Source organism: Onychostruthus taczanowskii, unplaced genomic scaffold, assembly GCF_017590055.1.
Source record: "Onychostruthus taczanowskii isolate IOZ18803 unplaced genomic scaffold, ASM1759005v1 scaffold96, whole genome shotgun sequence".
In the NCBI taxonomy this organism is placed as follows: Eukaryota; Metazoa; Chordata; class Aves; order Passeriformes; family Passeridae; genus Onychostruthus; species Onychostruthus taczanowskii.
This window is the reverse complement of record NW_024507657.1, coordinates 1,038,973-1,051,625: the sequence shown is the minus strand read 5'-3', so window position 1 is coordinate 1,051,625 and position 12,653 is coordinate 1,038,973. Positions and strand designations below refer to the sequence as shown.

General features: G+C 39.4%; 1 protein-coding gene across 1 annotated transcript in view; it reads left to right on the top strand.

Moving 5' to 3' along the window:
- The window catches only part of DOCK8 (dedicator of cytokinesis 8), an 89,619-nt gene extending 84,280 nt beyond the window's left edge, over positions 1-5,339 (top strand). The window contains exons 45-48 of the mRNA XM_041426946.1: positions 144-287; positions 1,300-1,406; positions 2,253-2,420; positions 3,020-5,339. Of these exons, the coding sequence (XP_041282880.1) occupies positions 144-287; positions 1,300-1,406; positions 2,253-2,420; positions 3,020-3,083 (483 nt within the window). The 3' untranslated portion in view covers positions 3,084-5,339. The remainder of the gene's footprint in view (positions 1-143; positions 288-1,299; positions 1,407-2,252; positions 2,421-3,019) is intronic.
- The last annotated feature ends 7,314 nt before the right edge of the window (positions 5,340-12,653 follow it).

The window sequence follows — 12,653 nt, the reverse complement described above, 5'->3', positions numbered from 1 at the left end:
CCAAGTTAAATTGAACAGTGTTCCTGGGTTTCACAAGTACTGCTTTTGAAACAGGAGAATGATAGTGATATTGTTGTATTTAGAATAGATCAGCTGCATGCATGATTCAGGTAATGAACCATCTTTTCTTCCCTCTCCCTTAGTTTATTTTAACACCAATTGAAGTTGCTATTGAAGATATGCGTAAAAAAACACAGGAACTAACTGCAGCCACCAACCAAGAGCCACCAGATGCCAAAATGCTCCAGATGGTTTTGCAGGGCTCAGTTGGAGCCACTGTAAATCAGGTAAGGGATCCAAATAAGCCAGATGAAGTGTACTTTTCTCACTGTGCATTCTTTTTTGCACTCCTGTTTCTTGCACTGGAGGAAGTACATCTAGTCAGACACATTTAATCACTGTGTGTATTTAAACTTCATCCCTTGATATTTAGTCACTGTATATTGTTTATTAGCTATGCTTTAGGTGAAAGTGTTCATGGGAAGCACTCTTCTGGCTGTCGGTGCAAAAACTCATATAGGCCTTGTGAATGCATCCAAGGATTTTTCATTTCTAACATGCTAGCTGTCTCAGCCATTTTGTTCATTCCAGATTTATCCTTGGGGAATGGGAATAACAATTTTCCCGTGGAACTACCACAAACTCAGTTTCACGGAAATTAAGTCAATATATGAAGTCAAGACCTGAGTGCCCCAAAGTAAAGCTGAGATGCAACAGGTACAACATAAACATACACACTAAAAAAAGCCCATGGAATTAAAAAAAATTAAAATTGTATGCTGAAGCCATGGCTGAGCAAAAACTCGGTGTTATGCACAATTTCACAGAGTTTGGGATTTTTTTCTGAAAGCCTAAATACTCTCAGTATTCAACCAATGCATCTATTATGAAATAATGTATTGTTGCAAGCTTTGCAAAGAGTGATTTTTTCAACACTGGACTTATTGCCTGAAGGACTTGTAATACACACACAGGAGCTGTGTTTCTCTAATATAACCAGGTTTGTTACTAGAGCTGTCTCAGCTCCTCTCTGCTGAGCAGAATTTGTTCCCTTTGTTGTGGGACTGGAGGAGGAATAACAACAGGAGAGGGTAAGATATGATGGGCAAAAATTCTGCTCGCCAAAGGAAGTATTATGGGGGAAAGGGAGCTAAAATCCATCCTGTTATGGTAACTGTGCATAGTTTTATTTTCTCTTGTAATTGCACTCATGAAATGACAAACAGCTTTAAACAAATGTGTGTTCTGTTTTCAGTCTAAGCAGGTGGGTTTGATATTTTCCTGTGTTATTCCCATAAGGGACCACTAGAGGTAGCGCAAGTGTTCCTGGCTGAAATTCCAGCAGACCCCAAACTTTATCGACATCACAACAAGCTGAGGTTGTGCTTCAAAGAGTTTATAATGAGGTCAGTAAAACAAAATTGAAATGCTGAATTGCATCAATACGTTCAATATTAGCAATACTGCAACGATAATGTAACTGAGTAATTACCTATGCAAGTTAGCATCGTGAATCCTGGCATCTCACACTTTGAACACTTGAACCACACTTGTTATTTCTGCTTCACATGAGTGCTTAGGTAGGCATTGCACTCTCAAAGGGAAGAAATATTAACACTCTAATAATGTATAAATTAAGATCTTCAATTTGTTTTGTCTTTTGACATCTTATAGAAATCAAACATTTCAGACTATTACCTTGATTTGAGTTTTAATAAAATGACATTCTTACTTGGAAAGCTGTTCATAAGAAAACCACATCTGTCAAGCAGACACAGTGGTAGTGGCAGACACAAGTCCTTTGCTTTAGATACGTTTGTAAATCTCAACAAGAGTATTCACATATGAAGATACTCATCTCCTTAGTCAGACTATCCTCCTTGCTGAAGGATAAATGTGAGTTAAATAAAAACAAGTCTTATGCAGAAAATACAGCTTCTAAATATTGCTATTGCCAATTTATCTGTTTATACAGTAAGTAGGCAGCTAGCTCAGTATTCTGCAGTCATTAAATTTGCTTTTTATTAATTCACTCATGCTTTCCTAATTTCTTAAAAATATCACCTCAATTTATGTACTTGATAAAAACAGAACTTTCTTATTTAGTTCATTATCACTTTAGTCTTGACCAGAGGAATGCCTAGACTAAAGGAACTGGATTCTTTTCCATTTAAATTACCTAAAACATAATCAGGGAGTTTAACAGAAGTAGACTATATATATAATGTATTTTTTTCTTTCCTTTTGTCTAGGTGTGGTGAAGCAGTGGAGAAAAACAAGCACCTCATTACTGCTGATCAGCGGGAATATCATCAGGAGCTCAAAAGAAACTACATAAAACTGAAGGAGAACCTTAGACCCATGATTGAGCGGAAGATCCCAGAGCTGTACAAACCTGTAGTGAAAGTCCATAGCATAAGGTATAGTTTGGACAGGTTATTTGTTATGGCTATACAAAAATATGCCATTTTTTGCAAGGAAGAAAGGGAGTTTTATCAGCAGCTAAAACCAAGCTGGAATATACACTGCCAACTCTATTTCTGATAAAAGAAATCTGCTGACTTCCACTGGAGATCATTGTAGTGTTAGCTGTGTTTCTCAAGCTCTGCATTCCAGGGGCAGAGGATTTATGTAATTTCAATGCATTGTTAGATAAGACTTCCCTCTCACCCTAACAAATTTACTGGAAATATCTTGTGATTTTTCAACCTTTGAAGCCAGAAAGGAGATAGAACAAGTATGGCACCGTGTGGTGTGAGGCAGCATGAAGTCCTTTCATTACAGAAAACATAATGCTTTTTAGTCACGTGACTGACACAGAAGAGTCTAATGTTCTTTGATTATGACTATACGCTTTTTCACAAAGCCATTGTGTCCAGTTTGGGGTGGGAGAAGAAGAAATGACAACTCTGACCTGCCAACACATAGCATATTTCAGCTGAGATTCTTTTCACAAGACAGGTATTTCTTTGATTGTTTTTCATTTGCCAACTCTATTTATTAATCTGTTTCATTGCAGGGAATCTTTTCGTAACCACAGTTTTAGGAAATACGATACCCAGACTTCTTCCCAAAGTACCTAAGAACTAGCTGCTTGGCCAAGGAAGAGCTTCATGCTGCAAGACAAACGTCATGGAGTATTTATTCCATATCCATGAAATAAGAAATCTCTCTGAAGACAGCATGTGTGCTTTTGGATAGCATGCACAAAAGCATTTACACAAGATCACTGAATAAAAACTAGGGGATAAATCCTAATCAAGCACGTATCACAAGGGCTTGGAAAGGAAGGGGATGCTTTTTAGATACTTTTGTATATATTGTACAGTAATGTCCTCATGCAGAGGGGTGGACCTTAGACTGGCCAGTGGCATGAAGCCAGTCATAACTAGGTAACAGACAAAGAACTTTGTGCGGTTTGATTGAGGTGAATCCAAATAACATGTCTAAGGAATAACAACAAATTATATGTGTTTATAGTCCTTTTCCAAGACAGCATTTACCCATTCGCTTTTGGCAATGAAGCACATTCTGCAAGTTAATCACATGCTTAAATTTTGTCTTAATGAGGAGGGACATGGTTACCTGCTCAGTGTTTGCTGAGCTGGCACTCCAGGGAAGGATCATTTCCTCAGTCAGTCTCTGAACAGATTCTTTGTCATGGCCCTTAACTGCAGGGAGTTCTGCACAAGTTTTCTCAACCAAAGCATGGAAATCAAGAAGTAGTAATAGATAGTTTTTATAGATCTTCTAAATTTTTTTCTAAATATAGGGACTTGCAGTATAGTGACTTGACATGCAGTTAATAATCTGTGACATATTTAGCAGAGCTAGCAAGTAATAGTTTAAAAATATGCTAAACTATGAGTGATTCTTTATTACATAAAGCTCTTATGTAGATAACCTTATCCAAAATTAACTACAGAAGCTCACAATGGGGATTTCCTGCAAATCACTTGACTCAGGCTTTACTGCAGCTTAAGAGAAATTAGCACATAATTTGTAATACATAGTGCTTGATATTTTTTGAGTCCTAAGCAAATATCTTAATAAGTAATCTTTACAGAACTTCTCTGAATTATGGAAATGTTATTACAATTCTGCAAATGAAGAGGCAAAGTGGGAGGAGAAATTAGACTTTGGAACTCATTTAGGACTTTTGGAACTCATTAGGACTTTTGGAACTCCTTTAGTGAGACAGTGGAAGAGATACAATTTTTATTGTGACTATGCTTGCCACACAATGTTCATATTTTGTAACAAAGATCTGTGAAAGCATCCTAAATATTACCTCCTCTCCTGCACCTCTTCAATGTTTTGGAAATGATACTTTAATGCTGATTAAAGTAACCAATTCCATTTGCCCAAGCACAGAATTTAATGTGATGAGCAATTCAAGGAAACGGTCAATTTTTTTCCTTTGTTCTTCATTTTAGAAAATTACAGTGAACTTTCTCAGAGCTGATGCCATATGTTTCAAAAGGCAATGCCTCTTTAATCCGAAAGTGTAAGGGAGATTGAGGCTGTTGCTTTTAATGGAAACATTTTGACTTTTTATTATCACCTGCAGCCTTGCCATTTGATAATATGAATTTGTATCATATTTTGAATGTGCCACATGTAAAAGATTAGCACAGATGATCAAACAAGATGAGATGTGGAAATAGGTGAAATAAACCCTGCAGTTACACAGCAGTTACTTGGAGTGTAAGAAAATAATTTCTGTCCTCATTCATAGTATTGTTAAATTAAATAATAAGGAATAAGTGACTGACTTTGAAGTGAGCATATCCAAAGTACATAAGCAAATGGTATAAAAAGCTCAAAGCAAAAGATGCCTCTATGTCAGAGTAGCTTCTCTATATTCAAGTTGTTTTGAAACAGTTCTAGATTGAAAAATTACTGATTTCCCAAAGTTTTGAAGCTACGAGACCTCTGCCATTTCTCTATCGGTTTTAACTTCCAGTTGAGGAGAAAGGTCAGAATATTGTCATCATTCAAACCCACAATTCAACGTTGCTGTTTACAAGATACTTGTCCTTTATAGCCTAACTAATAGAAACCTCAGGTAAATAAAACCCCTAACAGGTGTACAATGTACTAGATAGAAGTAATGAAGTGGTTCCTTGAACTGAAATAGTGCTCAGGATAATATGAATACTGATGAATTCTTACTCCCATTTTACAAGTTGAGCACCTCACAATCAGATGGCCAGTCTTGCCCTCAGTTTGCATTTCATGTTGTCCCTTCTGCAAATGGAACATGGCTTGTGCATTTCTTTCAAGAGCTGAACTACTTGAAACAAATTTTCTATCTTACAATATTCATTTTGCAATAAAGCGACTGTTACACAGCATATTTAGAAGTGCCTTTGTGTTGCATCTTGTACCTCAATAGTACACAGCTGAAAAGAAAATTTCAGTAGGAAGAACATTTTCTAGTAGAAGCACCATTTATCAGAAAATATATTTATCTGGACAGAGGATGTGTTGTTCTGTCTTTAGGATAAATTGTGACTATTGCAGGGATTACAAGCAACAAGTTGCTTCCCAACTTCTGTTTTTCGTTCAGTGTATATGAAAAATGTCACTGGGAACCTCAGTGACAGTAGTGCCCTCCTTTCTTCCCCTGGTCTGTAGCTGTAGTGCAGAAACCTGCCTGATTCCTGAATTCATCATCTGGACAATTCAAGACTAAGGAGAGTTTTGTGTGTCCAAACTAGGTAGATCCAGGGCTAACTGCTGAGGCTGTCAAAGGGGTACCAGCAGATAAGCACTACCCCATCCTAGACATTTAGCTGGGAGTTCACAGAGCTCACTCAGCCCTTGCAATTACCGCTAGCAGGCCCCAGCTTTAAGGAGCATGGTGCTGAATTTGGCACATGAATCCTCTAGCTCAGCACCAGCGTCTCTCTGCTGGCATGTCAGCCATCCCCATCCTGTGGCAGCACATTGGTGGCACGGTGGTGACCAGCAGCCCCAGGTCTGTGCACAGCCCCAGTGCTGCAGGAGATCCAGACCAGGTGCCAGCACACATTTGCACATCTGGCAGATGTAAGGAGTCCTTGCCAGGTATGACAGGGCCAGCAATAATGCCCCGAAGTATAGATGTCAGTGCATTTTGAAAATATTGGAACAGTCAAGGTAGCTGCTTTTGGTCAGCACAATGAACCCTACATGGGCAGTCCTAACACCGGATTTCCTGGTTTGCAGAACAATATCTATACAGGGAGCACACCTTTCATGCTACATGCAAGAAACCACAACAGCAGGAGGTGATGGACTGAACGGGCATGACCATGAGTAGGAGTAGCCACATTTGTGCTGGTACAGAGAAAAGCACTGTTGTCACTTAAAATTGGCAGGTGTGGGTTATTTGACCTCTCCTGGGAAGCTGAATGCTTTCTCGTTATGTTTCCCACCAATTATGAAGGTTTGGGAAAGCAAAAGCAAATATTTGAACTCTTTTTTGTTGTTTTTCTTTTTGTCTGTTGGAGGTATCATTGTCTCAAGTATTTCAGAAAGGGCAATTAAAGCTTAGCAGAGTCTGACACAGAGCCAGCTAGGACTCTTTTAGGTGTTTCAATCTCTCAAAGCAACGCTTGTTATGAAAATGAAGCACACAATAATGATGTTTTACTGGAGTTTACTGCACTACACTGCTGATGTCTTCTGATAGAGAGGAACACATACAAGGAGTGCTCATAGGATGTTGCCATTTAAAAAAGTCCCTTTTGATTACAGAAAAAAGACAATGCACTCTCATAGTAGGACTCAGTTTGTGTTTTGGAAAGCTACAGTAAATTCTGGCATTCACTGAGCCCTTCACATAGTGACTATGTTATGTCACTCTTTATGTTCTCACAGAGGGATTAAATTTAAAGATTTATTTACTTATTTTCATTCAAAACCAGACTATTTTGCAACTATTCAAGAATTTAAAAACTAACCTTGAAGCAAATAATGTTATCACTCAATATTGGTCACTAAAAGATCCTGAAAACATCAAACAAAATGTTTAGCTGACCAAACCAAGCAAACTGAACCCCTGAAGATGCTCAATAATAACTTTTATAAGAATAATTTAGAAAGCCTTGAAAATTATAACATTTTGTTCTGCTTGCCTGTTCTAAGCAATTTGATGCTTGCACCCTTCAAAACAAAATTTTCTCTTTAGAAAAAAAAAATTACAAAGTTGAATTTTACTTTTATTTTAAGTTTCTCTTCATTATTTTAGAAGATACCTAAATCATTACACACCCTTCTTGCTACATTCTTTTAGAACTATGTCTTGTTACAGAAATAAGGTTTTTCACTATCAGCCTCTATTCATGGAATATTTCTAAACATGCAGCTACTGGTAGGATACAAATTACAAAAGTAAATCAAATAACCAACGGGACAAGGTGTTTCAGCTGGATGGCAAGAGGACATTGCATTTAATAAACATTGTGCATTTGATAAACGTGTAAAACAACTGGAAGGAAAGACTGCATATCACACATTTCCAACTTTCCCAATTGTGAAAATCTGTGCAAATTTCTTTCCCCCAAGAAGAGCTCAGTGGATGTAAACAAACAAACAAATGTAATCTTAGCACTACTGGTACATCTAGAATTTGAAAGTGCCAGAAAGCCATCTTAAAACCTTAAGAACCTCAAGCAAGCAAGTGTTTCTGGACTTAACACATAGTGAAGAAAGGAAGTACGCACAAACCCGTATCCCTTCCTTTATTTACAGTTGGCTTTTCAAGAGATGAACGGTCCCTTCTCAGGTATCAAAAAAAAGGTTGGAAATGCTCCAAAGGACTGTTTCTTTTTGACATAAGGCATAAAATCTTGGGCTCAAATCGAAACCCTGGAGGAGACATTTTTCCCAGAGGAAGAAAGGGAAGGGGAAGGGGAAGGAGAAGGGGGAGGGGCTGTGAGCAAGAACAACTTTACAAAAATTAAGTTGATAGCACTTGCCTCAGATGCTGGAGATTTGTTAGCAGCCTGGAAGGATGGCATCTTCACTGTACTTCATACTGCCAGCTTTTAACTTTGGGAAAATAATATTAAATCAACAATGTCTAAAATATTTCAAAGAAGCTGGTTTATGTAAGAGGCTTTAATCATTGATTAAATTAGGAAGAGTAAAATTCTTGTAATCTGTGGCAGATTAAAGAGCATACAGCATGTGTAAAAAGGATTGCTCAACTCAGGTTGTAGGGAAATCCAGTTGCCCCCAAGGCCTGCTGCAGCCTAGGACAAAGGCTGCAGCTGAGTGAAAGGAATCCAGCCATTAATAAGCAATCAGAAAGGAAAAGATCAAAACACCAACACTGCTGGGAACAAATGGAGCAGTACTTTAAAGGGGCAGGGTAAATTGCTGAATGTATCTCACTTTCTAGACCATGTGGGGCAATCAGCACCAAAGTGAGGACTGCTGTGCACTAATAGCAGCTGTCAGGCAAAAAGTAATCACAAAATATTTAAACAAATAAAATAGAGAAAAATCTATTTTTTCCTAATGAAAATGTTATTTTCTGTGGGTCTTCTGTGGATTTGGTGGGCTGTGTTTGCTTTCTTGTTTGTTTGTTTGTTGATTTAATGGGTTTTGTTTTGTTTAATTTTGTTTTAATTTTTTTAAGGCTGACTTCCTGGATTTTGCTAGTTTACACCAAGGTTTGGGAAACTGCAAAAGCAACAAACAAAAGGCTCACTGCTTTCACATCCCTCCTTTGAAGGAGACAGAACAAACTTGGGATTGCTGCTTTCAGGAGAGGACGGAGGCTATTTACAGGAGTGACACAGCCCTGCATATCTCCTGCAGCAGTGGGTGTCAGGAGTGACTACTGGTTCCACATCCTAGGCACGAAAGGGGTGCTGTGGATGGAAAATACATAGCTTGGAAATAAAGCTATTCGTGAGTTCATTGAAACACAAATACAGTATTTTTATACCAGGCATGTTGTACCCCTGCTGGTGCAAAAGCCAGTATCGGAAGCTTCAGGATGAAAAATCTTTGTGAGTTATGAGAGAGAATTTACACCCACAACCAGTGTTATAAAGCACAGATTAATCAGCATGGCATGCGTTTGAAGAACAAATAAATTGTCCCCAGCCTCTGCAAAGCAGCTTCATACTGATGTCATCCAAACAGGAGCAAAAGGCCTGTTGTCTTTTTCAGCTTGATGTCTAGTCAAGATGAGACCTTTACTGTTGAGAGACATCATTAAATGACCATCAGATGGGCCCTTATTTGTTAAATCAGTCAGCAGGTGAGAAGAATAGAATATGGGTCCACCACCCTTCTCAACAAAATGTCCAAGTACATCAAGTTTTTTCTTGCCTTTTTACAGTTAAGGCCCTCAATCATATTTCTTTAAGAAAAGATGCCATGCCTCTAAGTTAAAATACTCACATGAACTTGAAACTAGAATGAAGGTTGAGAAACACTATTCTAAGAGGACAGTTGTCTAATGAATTTGACGAAATAAAATAATCATTTGTACAAAGTAAACAAATTTGTCTATGTAGAAGAGAATAGGACCTACCTATATCCTATCAGCTCCACAACGAAGGAGAAACTCTTCCAATGACCTATGCATGAAAGAAACAAAATGCTGGAGTCATTAGCTTCCTCATTCTGCTATTCCTTGGCATGAACATGCATAGATTTAGGATTGCATCAAATGAGTCTAACTTCAGGAGCTGATTTTATAAATTTCTTGTTCCAGCAAGAAATTGCCAATGTTTTTTGTGTCCTGAGTTCTTCCTACATGTGTCATTTTGCCTATTACTATGGGTCTCAAGTTTGCTTCTGGGATGCTGTAAAATATTTTCTCCCTGCCCTGGCATGTAAGACAAGCATCCAACCTCATTCAGGCCAACTCTGCCTCTCATGAGTTGTCACGCAGACATGCTCATCTTTCCCAGCACAGGTGTCCAAAGAGACCTTTGGTGATAATTTTAGGTTTCAGCATGATTCTCCAATGTAGTTCAGTTGCTGTGTGCACATATCCATTGAGGAAATTATTCTATTAATCTCTCAGATTAATCATGACAGGCATCAAGTCCAAGTACGGCCGTTTGCAGAGATTTGAGCTTGGTTGTACAACTTCATTATATTGATGATACAACTACATTAAACTGCAGTGGCCTCCTTGTCCTGCTCAAAAATAAAGGTCTGGGGGCTCTGGGGAATCAAGCATTTTTAAAATATTTCAGGGACAAAAGTTTGGTGGCACCTTTTTCGTCTGTCTTGTTAGAATTGCTCAAACCTTGGGGAGCATATTCTGACACTGCTTCTCCAAAGGCAAGTGCTACATTTCATCTAGTAAATGATTTCTGGAGTTGCATTCCTGTGCATTCATGCACAATTCAAGAACACTGTTCTGCCTCAAATATCCATAGGCCTAATGGTGAGATCCAAGACAATGTGTGGCAAACAGCAACATGTACCCTCCAGCACTGAAAACTCTGATGATGGAAAATCAGGTGCCCTGCTGCATTCTTTCATCTCACTGTGGATTCTCAGGCAAACATATGGTATTTTTTCCCTGCTGCCACTGATGTGAGCCATGAACCAGGGTGGAAAAAATACCATGCCTTTTTTTGTGTTTGTGTAACATCCTTCCTTTGCAGATAGGGCTCTGCAGAAACCAGCCAGTGGCGTCCTGTGCTGAGAAAAGAGAGACACAATGTGCATCTACTGAAACTGCTGCACCCCTAAAAGTCAGTCAGGGCAGCAGATACACAAGGGAGAAAAAGCTGGGCTTTTACAGGCTTGCAGTGGAGAGGATTACTCTGCCTCTCAGCTGCCATGCCCACTGTGAGGGGTCATCCCCACCAGTGAAACACATTACCCCTGCTCTCACTGTGGTGTGCAGAATACTCACGACAGCAAATGTTCAGTATTTTTTAAATAGTGTTTTATTTAATTCCTTAGGCTGCTATCCAGCTTTGGCATTGGCAGCTGCTTGGCAATCATCAGCACTTCACAGTGTCCTTGAGAGGCAGAGGTGCCTTTGATGGGGGACACTCAGTAACACAGCCCTGCTCTGCCTAGCCCCTCTCTGTTCAACACACCACAAAGGCAGGGAGAACTTGAGGGGCAAGGGTGGAAGGGACACTCTATTCTGGTCATTCTTAGGTGGGTGCTTGAACACCACTTCCTACATGCCAAATCTTCCATTTGGATTAAAAAAAAAAAAACAAAAAAAAAAACAAAAAAAAAAAAAAAAAAAAAAAAAACCTGTGGTTTTTTCAGGTAAGTGGTATTTCTAGAATGGACAAAATAAGGCACAATGTTCTTACCATTTCCTATGGAAAGAACATTTCAACTTCTTGTTTTGTTTGGCAAAATCAGAATTATTCTTATACAATTTTCATAGAATTGGTTTTTTAAATACTTCAGGACTGTTTCCACTACCCCTACAAATCAGGTGAAGTTTGCTGTGGCTTAAGGTGCTTCCCTGAAGCTGTGAGTCTTGTGGAATGGTCAGCATCCTATTTTCTGAGGTTAGAGAAAGGTGGGAGAAGAGAAAATATGCAATTTATGAGTTAGGGTGCTGAGGAGCTGCTTGCTGTGGAGCCGTAGATGTACATGGCATTTTGAGGAAGACCTAAGGCAACTCACCTAAGATAACTGTGGCCTCTCGTGCTCCTCTACAGTGGCAGCAAAGCAAAAAAATTTCTGCCAAATACAGCAGCAGAGGAAATGTCTGATGCTCCTCCTTTCCACTTTTACAAAAGTGGGCCACAGATGGAACAGGGTTGATGTAACCTGCCTCTAAATTTAGCCCACAGATCACCTGTACTCAGGTGCACTTGCAGCACAGAGGATGCTGGTGTAACTGACCCAGTGGCTCCTGAGTAAGCTGTGAAGGATGTCCAACAAAAAACAGGTTTCAGGCATAGAAGTGTTAAAGTCCAGAAGGATGAGGCCTGAAAATCCATGAGAGCTCACTCCGCCTGAACCTCTGCTCAACTTACTGCAGAAGGGCAGGATGATTTCTCTGAAGTCCATCTTGTTTTTAACACATGCTCTATGTGTGCAGAGGGTTTATCTGTATTGTGAGCAACCTGAAATGTCTGTCAAACCACAATATTTATCTGGACCAGATAATGGAAAAATACAATGTGTTATCTCTCTTCAAAGTATTACTTTTACTTCCAGACATGGCCCCTATGATTTCCTACTCACAGACATGGGGCATCTGGTTTTTGAAGGAAATAGGTGAGTTTGGGACTTTTGGGGTGGTAGGGACTTTTTCTCTAAATGTTTAATAGCCCAGACTTCCTACCTGTCAGAGCAGATCACAAATAAAAAACACGCCAAGGAGCTAGAAAAGCCCTGCAAAAGCACATATTCCCAGCCCAGTGTCTCTTGCTGGTGCTTAGGCTGAGTAAGGCAAACACCCACTCCCACAGCCCCAGGTGGGAGCTGCACCGGCATCTCCGACAGTGACAAAGCCAGTGCCAGTGCCCAGCTGGGAAGGAGGGAAGAAGGAACCTACTCCTCATGGCTCACTGGAATGTGATGCTACTCTGTGAAAGAGTAGCAACACGTCCACGTCTTCATTCCCCTTTCTCCTGGAGGCTTTGGCTGGATTAATTTATACAGAGACAAGTTTCTCTCTTCAGTGCTTGATAGGGTGGGATCTCTGT